The sequence below is a fragment of the Otolemur garnettii genome, unplaced genomic scaffold, assembly GCF_000181295.1.
Source record: "Otolemur garnettii isolate 467f Iridium unplaced genomic scaffold, OtoGar3 scaffold00005, whole genome shotgun sequence".
Taxonomy (NCBI): Eukaryota; Metazoa; Chordata; class Mammalia; order Primates; family Galagidae; genus Otolemur; species Otolemur garnettii.
This window is the reverse complement of record NW_003852400.1, coordinates 39,082,833-39,098,677: the sequence shown is the minus strand read 5'-3', so window position 1 is coordinate 39,098,677 and position 15,845 is coordinate 39,082,833. Positions and strand designations below refer to the sequence as shown.

Here is a 15,845-nt window from a genome sequence, read left to right as displayed (position 1 = left end):
GCCAAACTTCCTTATTCAAAGCTCAGGACGTTTATCTTGCTTCTGGTGCATCTGATAAGAACTTCCGCCAGAGCCAGGAAACTTTGCAAGTATTAAATAATCTGAAAGAAGGAGTTATGTTAAGAAGGAAGTCACTGGCCAGAGTGAAAAAGAGGAACAAGTCCTTAACCAAAGCAAGTTTAAAACATAAACCAAAAGAACAAAGGAGAGAGGCTTGGCACACCAACCTGAAGGTAAGTAAAAACTTGATTTAAGGTGTTTGGGCATGAAAAACCGTAAAAACCACTGTTGTCTTTAATCTATGACTTTTTGTCTTGTCAAATTCGGTTTTCAGAAAAATTGCTTTAGGGAGCCACGGGGCGGGGGCTGATTTACAAACTGAGCACAGTGTTAATGTTTCCTTATGCGTGTATATGCTAACAAGTATAGGGTTCTGCTATGCTGTCACCTTGTTTCCAAACAGAAAGCCATGAACTGCCTTGAAAGGTAATCCATAATTTATGACTGAAGAAAAATGGTTAATTATTAGGTAACCTGTTGGAACTGCTTTCCAAAATTAAAACAGAATCTTATTTCAAATGGGACAAGGTGAAACTTATTTAGGTGTTAAGCCACATGTGAAGGGCTCTGTTCAAAATACTCCTTTCTTGCTACAGTGGGTCTGTGTTTGTGTCCCTCAGGATTTTTCCTACGATGTTATTTTGAAGAAAGAAAGGGAAAGGATGTATTTCCTTTCCTATAAAATGTTTTCTTGGCTTTAGCTCATTGAACACCTCTTAGATAAACAATTTGAACATTTAATGCCTCCTTCACAGAGGATGGTACAGATAGTAAAAGTAAATTCTCCTCTTGGAAGCTAAAAAGACAATGTGTAACTTTATCCTCAGTTGCTCAGGGGATCCTACTTAGCCTTCTCCAACTGTCGTCCTTGCTTCACTGCAGGCCTAGCGCTTTTAAAAAAGTTGATTAATTTCCATCAATATTTGAAATTTATTTTTAAATTTTATTTCAAATATTCTGGCATATAATTACAGAAATAATTGACAACACACACACACACACACACACACACATATATAATCTATTGCAGAAAGGAAGTAGGTCCTCATGGTTAAAGTCATTTGTCAAACTTTTGCCCTGGAATGCAAGCACACTGTCTGCCTTTTAGAGGAAGAGCCCTACAGATCGTAAATCTATGGGGTAGATGATACAGTTTTCAACCCCAGCCTTACTCCCAAAAGTTTTGAGGAAATTAAAAGGTGTCTAGATCCGAAGTGTCTGTGCCAATATTTTTATCAAACACATTTTATAAGTTAACTTGAATTTGGTTAATTTGAATAACTCAATTCACTTGGTCATGTGAAATTCCAGACTGAAAATTTGCACATTGATCTTTTAAAACCTTGAACAAATTTATAAAAGTGTATTATTGTACATGAATACTCAGCAAGAGAAGGTACCACTCCGCTGGTTTTTTTTCCCCCTCTCTTTCATTACTATCATTATTCTGCAAGCAGATTGCTCCATTTATTAAAAAACATTTCACCAGTTAGTTATTCTGTGTTTGGGGCTGCTGCTGGTAATACAAAGATAGACTATATATGGTTTCCAGCCCTCAAGAACCGCAGAGCCAATCAAGCTATACAAATTTAGTGATGGATACACCTGATAGCCATTTACAGATATTTTAACAGATAATAATATCTTAAGGCAAATTTTACTGGAATCCTCATTCAATCATATTTTACTTATTGAGACAGTTATTTAACCACTTTAATCCTCTCTTCTCATTTATAACATGAGAACAGCAATTGTACCTACTTCATATGGCAGCTATAGGATTAAATGAGATTATCCATATAGGCTAGAAGTTCACCCAAAATAAGCTTTTAACTGAATATTATTGAAGACAACATTCAGTAGATGATAATAACCATCCCACAAGCACCCTTAACACTGTCGGTTGTAACTATTTCTGTGTCTAGACTGAAAATATACTATTACTGTATATATTTTGTTAATAAAATCATAATAGCATATTTAGCCTAGTTGAACAATTCTCCTTTCCTCCTCCTTTTCATTTTAAAACATGAACAGAAAATAATCTAAAACTCATTCATTATTGAATGAAAGACACTGAAAGTTGTGAAAAGACCTGTAAATGGAAGGCTTCCAAAAATATTTTGTTTTACTTTTCATGTTTTAAGCATAAATTATACCTTTGAAAAGATATTATCTTGAGTTTTAAACTAGAGTCTTAAGAAATTAGATGCTAAACTCTGGAGTCATTTTAAAATTTAATTCTTCATTCAATAAATATTGATTGAATGCCTTTTTCTGTGATAGGGATTATATTATCCTTGAAAAATAAAGGTTTTTCCTAAAGATGAAAAACTCCATCCTTGCCCACCACTTAATCAAGTAAGAAGACATACAATTCCCTCATCATTGAGGGTATTACGTTATAATAGAGCATAGACTCATTGATATGGGATCCAGAGGAAGGAGCATTGAAGGAAAAGACATTGGCCCTGTCCACTCCAAAGAAGGACAGGCAAGGCTTCCCAGAGGAGGCGACAGGAAACAGAGAGGTTGCAAGTGCATGCTCTTGTCCCATTAGTTCTATGGCATTCAGAACATTACCTTTCCCTTGGAAATTGTTATTCTTACTGTCAAAACCATGTTGAGATCTAAGTAATAAAACCACTTGGTTTTATTGGGCACGGACAGGTTCTTCTAACACTTTTTCTTTGTTCACAACAGTTAGTTTCTGTCTTGAAAAAAAAAAGAAGTCGTTAAATGCTCATGTTTAATGCATTGGTAAAAACTGTAGATTTTTGGTTATGCTATAAAATAAATATGCAATTAATATATTTTTAATTTATAGCAGGTTTCTGAATGGCAGATCATTCAACCTCCCTTTTCTTGACTTTTCTAGTTTACTATTATCTTCCACTCATTTCTGCTTCATTTTGTGATTCATTGACAGAAAGGGAAGTGGAATGGAATGAAACAGTCCTGATATGGTGCAATGACACATTAACAGTTGTAGTGTGAACAGCGTCACTCTACAGCCCTCTACCAAGAGGGCTCCAACAGCCCTCTACCAAGGATAAGTTTATACAGTCTCTCCTTCAACTGCAGCAGGACATTACCAATAAAGTTCTTCCAGATCTGCAAAAGAAATGCCTCAAAGAGATTTCAAACTCATTCTGGAACAATATTAGGTTGCAAGGAATTACATTGGTCTGCACCTGTCAATTTACTAAGGGGAACACCCAACTGCTAAAGAGTACTATTTGTGCAAAGATGCTGAAGAGCTATGGAAATACTTCAGCAGCTATTCTTGTAGGAGCTGCCCTTCTTTTACTGGTGATGATTTGTGGAATTGGGTGTGTTTGGCACTGGAAACACAACGATAGCATGCGATTTACTTTACCAAAGGTTTTGCAAAGAAGAAGCAGCAAGAAAAAAGACTATACCAAAACATCCATCTTGAGTCCTCGCATTTTTGGCTTAAAGCATAACACCTCAGTTGAAACCCAAAGGTGCAGCTCCACCGTTGAGGGAAATAACATCCAAGAGAACTATGAAAATGTGCAAACAGGTCCTCCCAAGGCTATGGAAGAAACCGACAAGGAACTGTATGAAAACACTCGGCAGTCTAACTTCCAGGACCATATCTATGGAAATGAGACATCCTCTGAGTATTACAACTTCCAGAAGCCTAGCACTTCTCAAGTTCCTCAAGATGAAGATATATACATTCTTCCAGATTAATACTGGGTTCTCAAAATAGCGAGTGTTGTTATTAGAGGATAATGTTCACTGTGACCTTTATTGCATGATGCCATTATTAATCGAGTTCTGATGAAAGTAGATGGTCTGTTCTCTGTTGCCACCTTTCTAAATTCTTTCTGTGTGTATCACTGTGGGATTCATTCTAAGCCTCCTCCCACCTTCCTTGCCCTGGATGACAGCTGCATGATGCATATTGATTCTTCCTTCTAACTGTTACCTGTTGGCACTTTCTTTTATTTCTACCTTCACTGTCTTTTTCTGGCTCAGAATTATTGTCAGTGTCCTCACTGGTCTTCCCATCTCTACTTTCTCTCTACTTAATCAGTTTCCCATGATACAGATTTATCTTCTGAAAAACGTCCATATGACTATATTACTTAAAACCTTTTAATATCCCATCTTTGCACAAGACATAATTAAGATTATAATTCCAGAATTCATAATTCTCCACAGTTGGTTCCAATTTACTTTCCCAGTGAGTTCTACTATTTCAGCACTTCTCCATCAGAATTATCCTGAAACCTGCTGAAGTCATCCCCCCTCCAGAGTTTCGGCTGCCTGCCTCCTCTTGAGCCTGCCTCGGAGTGTGGCTTCTTCCACAAGTGTTCTGAATCATTCCGAACCTACACTTACTTTTTCTTCTTTTCTGTTATCCTGTACGTTTTGCTACCTCCTGAATTCTTCAGGCATTTAAACATATGATTTTTACTGAATGACATTTTATTACTTAACTTCATATGAGAATGCCTTAGATTGCCAGCTAAAGAGAAAGTCAGATTCTTAGCCCCATGCCTACAACATCACATGAGGCACAATACTTATTCAATTGACAAGAATTGAATTGTACCTTTTCCTAAGTGGTTTTGATAAAAATCTAATAAATCCATCCATTATTCATCCGTCCAAGGAATACTTATTGAGTATCTGATTGTTATCGTGCCGGGCACATGGGGCCGGGGAGGTACGAAAGCAAAAAGACATAGTCCTGAACACATACCATCCAGTAGCAAGAAAAAGGCAATAAACAAATAAACAAACAAATAAATACTATGTATTTTATGAAGCTATGGTAAATCATCTCCAAATCCACTCTTTTGTATAGGTCTCTGAATTGCTTCGCCTGAAACTGCGAACATTTCTCTTTTGCTAGATGGACCTATTTAGGATCTACCAACAGGGGGCGCTAAGGAAAAACGGAAGACAATAGGGAGGAAAAGGAACTTGTTTCTTTTTGTCCTCTTTGTCCCCAGCAGGTACTGTTGCCATGTAATTTCCTCCAGGATCCCTGGCTATTTACAGTCTTCTAAGTTTCTTCCCTCACGCCCAGACCTAGCTTCATTATATCTAGGGTGACCAGACGTCCCGCTTTTGAACAATTTGTCCCATGTCCTGCTGCGTTTTTAAAAAGTCCCGATTTTTGGAAAGAATGCATGAATGGGAGGGAGAACATGAAGGGAATATACGGTTTTCAGCTGCCATGTGGCAATTTTGCCAGAATTTGAGTTTTATATTATTTTTGTTAATTTTATAATGTTAAACTGTAATAATAACAAACAATTGCTGAGAAATGATTATCGAGAACTGCTTATCAAAGTTTGCACTGCTGTCAGGCTCTGCCCTGCCCCGCCCCCCGGCCATGTTGTCCCACCTTACAGATGTTAAAATCTGATCACCCTAATTATATCTCATCAGAAGTGCCAGCATGAGCCAGGTGTCACCCTGCCTTAGACGCCAGAGAACCAGCTCCCAGGCCATCCTCCAAGCTCTCCAGGTACCAGTAGGAGACACCAGGCAGCCTGAGAGTCCTAAGCCCCAGCTCTGCGGGGCTTCCCCTCTGGGTTCTGATAACCCCACCCTACCTATGGCAGCTGCTTCCCACAGTAACTATCTCTGTGGTACTGTGCCCCCTTTTTGTTTGTCAATACCCATTCAGCTGATTTTCTATATGAAATTACCTCTGTTAAAACCAGCACTTGGTTTCTATTTCCCCAAGTGGACTCTGTATGATACACATAAATATGGTAGTAGATGTAACAAACAAACAAACAAAAACTTTCTGGTTTTGAGAGCATTGGGATTGGGTGGGGAAGAGGATTTTAACTTTAATAGGATGGTCAGTGGAACCCTCTGTAAGGATAATTTAAGCTGAGACTTGAAGGTTTAAAAAGGAGCTATCTGTATAAGTGAGATGGGCTGAGTATTAAGCATGTAAAAAGAACCTAAAGCATAATCAAATTTACTGTGCTCTGGGAACTTACAGAAAGACACTATGGGGCAGTGCCTGTGGCTCAAGGAGTAGAGTGCCAGCCCCATAGGCTGGAGGTGGCAGGTTCAAATCTGACTCTGGCCAAACTGCAAAAAAAAAAAAAAAAAGACACTATGTCTGGAGCTTCCAGGGAGAGGGTTGGACTAACCCCTGGGGGTTGGTGAAGGAGGGCACAGTAGAACATACAGCTACTCATAGGTCTTGGTCTGTGGCTGTGACTCTATTACAGGACAACTGGAATCAGTAAAGAGTTTTAGGCTAGGACTTGACTTCAATGAGGCAAAGTGGAAGTGGGTAGGACAGTTTGGAAGCTTTCCCATTTAAGTTAGGGTGGAATGGCTGCAGTGCAGATACTGACCTTGACATTATTGGCATGTTCTTCAAGGAAATGGCACTGAACTTACTGATGGACTCCATGTGTGTGTTGGTGGAGGAGGGTAATATTGGGGGGGGGGGTGGCTGTAGGACAGCCACCTTAATTCCGGCTAGAGCAACAGAGGCAATTGTAAAGCTACTTTACTGAGATGAGTAAGACTTAAAGAGGAAATAGGTTTGGTGGCTGTATCGGTAAGGAATGAGTTGGGATGCTGACAACAGAAAACCAGACTGTACAGACTCTTCACGTTTCATTCATTTTCCATAAAAAGGAGACAGCAGGCAGGCATTCAATAGTTAGCATAAGCTGGGTGATGCCATATGGAAAGATCCAGGCCCTTTTTCTATCTTCTCTTTGCCATCTTTAGAGTTTCAACTTTTATCTCCGTGTATGTCTTATGTTATGGCTACCCTGTGGCTGCTGAATCTCCGGCCCTTACATCCATGTTTCAGCCATGAAGAAGAAATAAGGGGAAAGGGCATGACCTCTCTCCTGAGTTTTCAGGTCTGGAAAACCACTCACAGATGGATGAGCTTCACTTTGGTAGCATGAACTTTAACATGATGACTATTTGGGTCTCTTGGGGGCCTAGTGCAGAAGCTCGGTCCAAATCAGTGGACACCCATAAATTTCATTTAACAAGAGAGAGAATGAATATTTATCTTTCTTTTACCTTTCTCACCAGAAAAGACAGTAAAAAGTCAATGATCCCTAACATGTTCTTACCATGACATCCTTTTAAAATTAATTGTAAGCTTTTTTATCAACTGAAAACCTCTCCCTCCTTACCTTACCAGCAGTTTGGGGGGTGGGAAGCTGAAGGAAGTAAGGGCTGTAGACATCCAACTTTCCCTCTTTCCTATACACGCCCTTCATTCTCCATCCCTCTTCTATTCCCTCTTCTCTTCCCCTCTCCCACTCTCACTCCCCCTCCCTTCCTCACCAGTACTTCTCCTCCTTCTCCTCCTCCCTTCTCTGTCTCCGTCTCTCTCTGCCTTTCACTGTCACCCTCTGTGCCTGCCATCCCCAGCCCCTGGGCCCTAGAGCAGTACCAGCCGTGACCTGTTCAGAACTGGGCTGCACAGCATCACCACCTGAGCTCTACCTCCTGTCCCACCCCACTCCCACATCATCTATGAAAAAATTGTCTTCCATGAATCCCATCCTTGGTGCCAACCAAAAAGTTTGGAGACCAACCACTGCTCTATGACACTATTTCTCTCCCCTCTTAAAATCTTAAAAGTAAAAATTGTCTGTGAAAGATAAAGATAATAAAGTTGGTTTAAATCAATTGAGAGCAGCAGTTTGTATTTGGGATAAACTAGGAGCAAAAGTAGCCATGTGCACCACTATTAAAGGGAGATGAATATTGGTTGGGGGAGGGAGAGAGTAACATCAGATGTACTGAGTGTGACTTTGCTCTATACTCACAGGAATGTGGGAGAGCTCACAGTCTCTCATTCCTGGCCAGACTCTGTGAAGCTCTGTGGCCCCCATTAGCAACTAGGAACACCTGGCTCCTCGACCTTGCTCTCAGCCTGCACCTGGAAACATTTTACCACAATCGGCCTTATTCCTTACTCATCAGCCAGGTGATCTCCACAGCAAGAGGACACTGGCTTAGCCTATTGAAAGCTCTGCTTTCCAACCTTCCCATTACTGCTTAGACCAGGTAGAGTAGAAGGAGAGGAGACCAAGCAGTGGGCTCCATGGAGGAGAGAATAAGGAAATAATCAAGAGTGTGGAGATGATGTCCACATCGTTATGGACGTGATGCTGTGTCCCCTGAAATTCATATGTTGAAGCTCTGTCTCCCAACGTGCTGGCGATTGGAGGTAAGGCTTTTGGGAGGTAATTAGGTTTAGATGAGGTTGTCAGGGTGGGCTTCTCATGATAGGGTTAGTTTCTTTATAAGAAGAAAACAGAGAGTCTCTCTCTCTCTCCTCTCTTCCTCTCTCCCTCTCTTCCCCTCTCCCCCTCTCCCTCTCTCCCCCTCTCCCCCTCTCCCCTCCCCTGCTCTCTCTCTCTCAGCAGAGGACACAGCAAAAAGCAGCCCTCTACAAGCCAAGAAATGAGCCCTTGCAAGAACAAAATCTGCACACCTTGATCTTTTTTTTTTGAGACAGAGCCTCAAGCTGTCCCCCTGGGTAGAGTGTCGTGGCATTACAGCTCACAGCAACCTCCAACTCCTGGGCTCAAGCGAGTCTCCTGCCTCCGCCTCCCAAGTAGCTGGGACTATAGGGACTACAGGCGCCCGCCACAACGCCCGGCTAGTTTTTTGGTTGCAGCCATCATTGTTGTTTGGTGGGTCCGGGCTGGGGATTCGAACCCGCCACCTTAGGTGTACGTGGCTGGCGCCTTAGCAGGTTGAGCTATAGGCACCGAGCCCACACCTTGATCTTGATGAGGAAAATATGCCTGTGGTTTTAGGCTGATAGTCTATAGTATTTTGTTCTATCACCCAGCAGATACATTTTTAATTGCTATTCTAAATCATGATAACTACTTTTTTTTTTAATTCAGAGGGTGATACATCCAGTATCTACCCTTTAGTGTTTGTCTTATAGGATCACTTTGTAGCATTGCACTCTGGCTTCCTCTTCTTCCCTTCTTTGGCGCCTTTGAAGCCTCCTTTAACTTGTGCAAGCTCAGCACAGCTGTTCATGTTTTTTGTGGCCTTTCCTTGACTCCCCGCTGCTTTCCACACCACTCTTTGTCTAGGGCTAGGCCAGACTTTCATACTTGAACTCTCCTGCTCCAATGTTTTTTTGAAGCATTTCACCCATATAGCTCAGCATCTACTGTTAATTTGGGGGGTTTTGTTTGTTTGTTTTTGCTTTTTGAGACAGAGATTCACTCTGTTGCCCTTGGTAGAGTCCCATGGCATCACAGCTCACAGCAGCTTCAAATTCTTGGGGTCAAGTGATCCCCTTGCCTCAGCCTCCTGAGTAGCTGGGACTACAGGTGCCCACCACAACACCCAGTTCGTTTTAGAGATGAGGTCTCACTCTTGCTCAGACTGGTTTTGAACTCATGAACTCAGGCAATCCACTTGCATCAGCCTCCCAGTGTGCTAGAATTATAGGCATGAGCCACCATGCCTGGCCTTCTACTGTAAATTTGTATCCAGTGTCCTTCAAATATCTGAAATTAAACATAGACCAAACTCAGGGATTGGGGTGTCACTCAGGAACAGAGATTGAATTAGTGGTGAAATAGAAGACTCAGACATGAGGGGAGGATATCATTACACAGGTTACCTGGTAACAATTTAAAAAAGAAAACTGACAGTTCAAAAAATGTTCGTGTTAACAACATTGACCTCAAATTATTACAGTATCAAATAGGTGCTGTACAATAGTCCACCTTTATCGATGAGAGATAGGGTCCAGTACCACCAGCCAAACCCTACATACATTCTGCTTTTTTCAATGCATACACACCTATAATAAAGTTTAATTTATAAATTAGGCATAGAGATTAACAAAGCTAACTAATAATAAAATGAAACAATTATAACCACATGCTATTCACAACTTCACAGATAGACATTTCTTCCTCAGCATGGGTCTCAGCAATATCAGCATATGATTTATTTTTTCTTTCTTTATTAAGTCAAGAATGTTCACCTTTTCACTTAAGGGAGGCACTTTATGACTTTCTTAGGCGTATTCAAATTTCCAGCCTCACTACTCTTGCATTTGGGGGCCATAATTAAGTCAAGTAAGGGTGACTTGAATACAAGTCCTGCCAAACTGTGGCAGTGGATCTCATAAGTGAGCCCGCTGATGAGTGAACAGTGAGCAAGGGAACACGGGCAGAGTGGGAACAGCGGACAAAGGGGTGATCCACGTCCCAGGTGGGATGGAGCAGGACTGTGCAAGATTTATGAATTATTTAGGAATTCCATTTCACATGCATAGACAATGGTTGATCACTGGTCACTGGAGCCTCGAGTGGTTGCAACCACGGAAAATTGTGGGGCGGGGATGAGGTGGCTGCTGTGCTGAGTTCTCAACATCAATGCCTGCCCCAAACAAATGAGGTTTGTCCCTGTGAATCCCAGTCCCTGAAGCCAGGTGGTGTCATGTTTGGGAAACAACATGTCATCCCTGCCTTCTAAGTGATGAGCTCTTTACTGCAATACTGTGTATGTCGTAGGAAGAAGTGGCCTCAGGCCCAAGGACGGAAGCTAGAGGACTTATTTGATACCTACGGGTGCATGGCTCAGTAATGCCATTTATTTTATTGAATTAGCACTTTTATTTATTACTTAAATTTAAAATATATTGTTTGAAGAACTGCAGTGAGCTAGTCCTTGATATCAATGTTTAACAGAACCTGTTGTGAAACAATGAACCAGACCAGGGATTTTGGAACGTGTCCATGTTGAGTGAGTGGCTATGCGTTGATATTCTTCTGGAGGATGGGAAGATTGCAAACATACCTTGAATGAGAAGCTTCTTCTCAGAGATGCTTCTAGTGGTATTGACAGAGGTCATAGAACACCAAGGTCATGAAATGTATAGCAATGTATAGCTGAAATGATCAAATAAGTTACAGTGATTTCAGTCACCTTACAAATAGTTATCCAGTGCCTAGGATGTATCGAGCCCTGGAAGGGCACTGGGAATTCAGTGGTGGGTTTGGTGAGTGAAAAATGTAGAAACAGACACTGTCCTAGCACTTAGAGGGCTCGTGTGACAAAGGAGTTCCGATGCTTGTGTTCTGGTGTGTTCAAGAACCCAAGAGAAGACTAAAAAAACACGCTTCTTGAGGATAATGTGGAGAAGGAAAAGGACAAGATGAAGGAAGGATCTGTAAGTAAAGGTCAGATGATACAGGACTTTATATAATATGTCAGAGAGTTTGGACTTTATCCTAACAAATCTGATATTCATCATGTCAGAATAATATGTGATCTTAGAAGGCAGAAATGATGCTGAGTTTTTCAAAAGGCTACAGGGTATTACAAGCAAAAAATTTCTAAATGCAATAGGATAGAGCAAGCAAGATTGTAAAGTTGAGGATGTAGGATTCAATTTTAAGAAACACATGTCAAGGAATTATAAGATAAACAGTGCCCATAGCATTTTATTAAAGCCTCCACGGCTTTTAATTTGTATTCAGTTCCTGTGATTTTGCATTTTGAGATTCCCCCAACAGAGAAGGGAATTAAGCAAATGAGAGAGACTCAAACAAAAGGAAGCGCAGAGATGGTAAATTGCAGAATGCAATCAAGGCTGGTGAAGGTGTAACTGTCGCTATTGACCTGTGTTGTTGCCATGGAAACCAAAGCTCCGTGGTCTTGAAGTGCTTTCCCTTTTAAGAACAGACGGGCTTTAGTGAATAGCTAAGACTGCAAATTATGGAAGTTGCATCATCCTTTGCTGCAAGTATCCTAGATTCTTGTTAGGGGCAGAGACAATGGCTACCTGGGTCTGAGGTAAAGTCCCCAGAAGCTGAGAGGCTGTCAAAGTCCGTGAAGGGCAAGGCTGGGCTGTTGCCTCAGGCCCACTTCCCCAGCTCCACTGTAGACTAGACTGACATATTAATTGTAAGTGATAGCCAGAATGTAGGAGGAACAATATAGTGAACTAGGTTTGGTCAATTAACATATGATTTTTTTTTTCAGTTCAAACTTCATTTCCCTTTTATTAAAACCCAAGTTACCATTATAGGTTGGTACTCAATAAAGGAAAACTTGTTTGAATAAGGTAATATGTTATCATCAGTATTTCCAGCCGACTGTTTACAACCAAGTAGCATTATCAATAAATCCTTAGGGAGCCCATCCATGGGGTTCACATTTTGTCAAGGCCCAGTTCCTCTGGAGTGGAGATTCCCAATTCATTTAAAGTTGGTCTAAGTTCCTGCATGACATAGGGGTAGATTTCCTTCTGAGGTCCTGCTTTGTTCTAAACACCCTCTAGGATGTGAACTGCACTAGGCAAATCATTTAATCGTCTGCATGCCGGCAAAGCAGCATCAATGATTTTGGGTTCTGGAACCAGATCATAGCCAACAAGGGTGTTCATTCCTTTCCGCAATTCCCAGGCATCTATATCTGGCTTGTTGAAGTGTGTCACCCAGCGAGCATCAAACTCTTCATCTGTCTCATGTGAACCATGGGAATAGCAGCCAATTGACTGGATAGCAGCGGTTGGGCCAGGGACGGGGACTGGGGTGGGGGGGATGCAGGAGGCCTCGAGGGCCGCCGGGAGGCTGCGGACAGCGCAGCCGCGGAGAGCAGTGCCCAGCATGACAGTGACGGTAGTGAGCAGGAAGAAGCTGGAGAGAAGCAGGCGGAGAGCTCGTGGGCGCTCCGGAGCTCGCGGGGCCCGACTCACGCCAATTTTTTTTTTTTTTTTTTGAGTCAAGGTCTCTCTCTGTCACCCAGGCTGGAATGCAGTGGTGTCATCATAGTTCAGTGCAACCTCAAACATCTGGGCTCAAGCCATCCCCCTTCCTTAGCTTCCCAAGCATCTCGGACTACAGGTGGGTACAACCACTCCTGAATAATTTTTTAAGTGAAACTTTCTAAATGTAGAATATAAATGTCTTAACGCAATAACTAAGAAAATGCCATGAAGGCTATATTAAAAATAAATAAATAAATAGAAATTATGAAATAAATAAATAAATATAGCTTTTGTAAAAAAGACAGAAAAGGTGCTTGTTTTAGAGACAAGGTCTTGCTATATTGCTCAGGCTATTCTTCGACTCTTGACCTCAAGTGATCCTCCCAACTAGGTGCCCTAACGCCCTGGAATTACAGGCATGAGCCACCACTCCTGGACAACATGTGATTTTTTAAATATCATATTAGAAGATTTGAAATTTACTTGTACAACAAATCGAGACAGCTTTCTGCTTATTTTTTCTTCCAAGTGCCAAACTTGGCTTAATGTGAATTTGTCTTTCTTAATTCACCAACAAACCAATCCCATCCATATTATTAATATCCTTACTTTATGGATGAGATGATCAAAGCTTGGAGAATTAAATTTTTAATCGAAGATCTTAGAGTGAATAAAAATTAGAGACAAAATTTGAACCCAGTGTTCCTGATCAGAGTGACTTTACTTATATTATGGTATGTTAGCTTTATATTAGCAGATGATAATATCTCCTGTTTTAGTATCAAGAAATTTCACATCTACAAAATAATTTGGAAATCATTTGGTTGAGTTCCTTATTTTGAAAATGAGAACAATGAGCACCAGAAAAATTATGTAACTTTCCTAACGTGGCACAGTGAGTTAAAGACTAACCCGAATCAGACAAGGGTACATGTCAAATCTACTAAGTGTAGAGTATAAATGTCTTAACACAATAATTAAGAAAGTGTGGTGAAGGCTATGGTAACCAGTTTGTTCTAAGTATTTCAAATTGTGTATAAAACCAGCACATTGTACCCTATAAATGCTTTAATGTATGCAACTATGATTTAATTAAAAAAATAGAATTTAGGGCTCCTGGCTCCAAGGTGATTTTCAACACATTCAATACATTCGTCTGCCTCTCCATTGACTGCAAAACTAAAAAGTGGTTTGTTTTGTTTTCATTTGCTTTTGTTTGTTTGTCTCTTTTTTAACCTGAGTCTTCCTCATAGCGTCCCTTTGAATCTCATTTTGTGGGAACTTTGCTTTTTCTGTGTTCCATTTCAGCTGATTATTCTCTTCTCTGCATCAGGAAATGGTGCTGATTTTTCCAAATGGTAAGCAAAGGCAGGCCTGAGAGCAGAGTGTATAGATTTCTTAATGCGTGTGGCTTTTGTGTGGCTGGAGCTAAGTAATGAAGGCAATCACTCAGGAGTGGACCACTGTACAGGATGTCCTCTTCCGGTCATTATTTCTTGAAATTTGCTCCTTTGTCATCTTGTCTCATCAGGCAGAACTTGTCTAGACTATATACACTTTTAACTCAATTATCTGATAAGGTGAAAGCATAACCAAAAGGAGGGGAACATTCCTGGTGAGAAACCAAGGGAGAGAGTGGGGGATGCGTCTGTGACAACTGCATTGCAGTAAGAAGGCTGAAAAATACATTCAAACAAACAGCTAGTGACAAAGTAAGTACCCTCTTTGGGCCAGCATGGAAGGAGTCTGGAAGCTATCTCTTTATCCAGAAGATCAAGAAGAATGTTTTAAAGCACCTAGGCAAGGAATAACCAGATACTACATTTCAGAAAAAGTCTCCTTTTAAAATCGATTGATGGAGACACAGTAGCAAAGCAACAATTATTTTTTAAATTGCTAGAGCAACCAATTGAAGCTTAGAACCAAAGTCTGAGCAATGACCAAAAAAGTGCGTGGGAGACAGAAAATTTGGGAAAAGGAAATGAATAGATGCACACACAAAGAAGGCTTGGATAGAGCTACGTAATCTCGGTGGTACTCAAAAGCAAGAAAGTTCTGCCAAAAAACGGAAACTCAGACAACTGTAATGGCTAGGCCCGGCACCTGAATGAGGCTTACTGAACGGCTATAGTGCCAAGGGTTCTGTACGGTGAGGAAGCAGAAAAGTCTGTATGGTTGGATTGTCTTTTCAGATATGACGCGAGCCAAACAATAATCAAACCAATATGTCCCTTAGCTCTAAACCAAGACGTAGTTTGCTTGGTTCTTCTATTGCTAATGCATCATGGAGGGCTGTAGAAAGAGTAATGTGGCTTTAATTTTACCTTTTAGTAAAGGTTATTTATAAAGAAATATTTGTAGTTCAAAGAAACACGGTATTAACGGAAACCGGAGGGGAAGTGGGATTCTGCTCATTTAAAAATAATTTTCATTTCCTCTTTGAATCAGCTGAGCTGCTGAATATACTTACTCCCACACATGTTGAAACAAAAGCCATGAGGCTTAATTTAGTACGTGTCATCTTGCACTTGGCAGAAAGAAATAAAAACTGTCGTGAAGGTAGTAGTTTATTTTCAATATATGGACTGAGATCTTGCTCTTGGTTCCTTTTCTAAATTCAGATTAAATTCTGGCTCGTTTATAAAGCCTCTATCTATACAGCAATCCAAACAATCTATTCCCTTCCTGATCTCCTTCCTTATTTTCCCTACCTATTTATGTATCTCTCTATCTACACGTCCAACTATCTCCCTACCAACTAATAGGCCCTTCTTTATTGAGTGCAGTGATAGGGATTCAGCAGTGAATAAACACATACCATCCCCACAGCCTAAATGAAATACCAAAACAATTCACACAAATAAATGCATAATGAGAAGTGTAAATAAATACTATGAAGAAAAGAGCCATGGTGATATGAAAGCTTTTAATAGAGGAACCTGAACTTAACGTATTCAAGGAATCAGGGCAGGCTACTTAAACAGGTTTACTAAGGTTAATTATATAAGCAGGATTTACCTAGAAAGAAAATGAGAATTAA

At 40.7% G+C, this 15,845-nt stretch overlaps 1 protein-coding gene and 1 pseudogene across 1 annotated transcript; one reads left to right on the top strand and one right to left on the bottom strand.

Annotated features, from left to right (window-relative positions):
* Positions 1 to 3,309: 3,309 nt before the first annotated feature.
* Positions 3,310 to 3,828, top strand: GAPT (GRB2 binding adaptor protein, transmembrane). The gene has a single exon (XM_003782745.2). The coding sequence runs from the start codon at positions 3,310 to 3,312 to the stop codon at positions 3,778 to 3,780; it is 471 nt and encodes a 156-aa protein (XP_003782793.1). The 3' UTR covers positions 3,781 to 3,828.
* An 8,419-nt stretch (positions 3,829 to 12,247) lies between these two features.
* LOC100954865 lies at positions 12,248 to 12,706 on the bottom strand (annotated as a pseudogene).
* Positions 12,707 to 15,845: the final 3,139 nt, after the last annotated feature.

Bases quoted from the DNA above. Each gene is read 5' to 3' on its own strand.
- GAPT (XM_003782745.2), top strand. From the start codon at position 3,310: ATGCTGAAGAGCTATGGAAATACTTCAGCAGCTATTCTTGTAGGAGCT.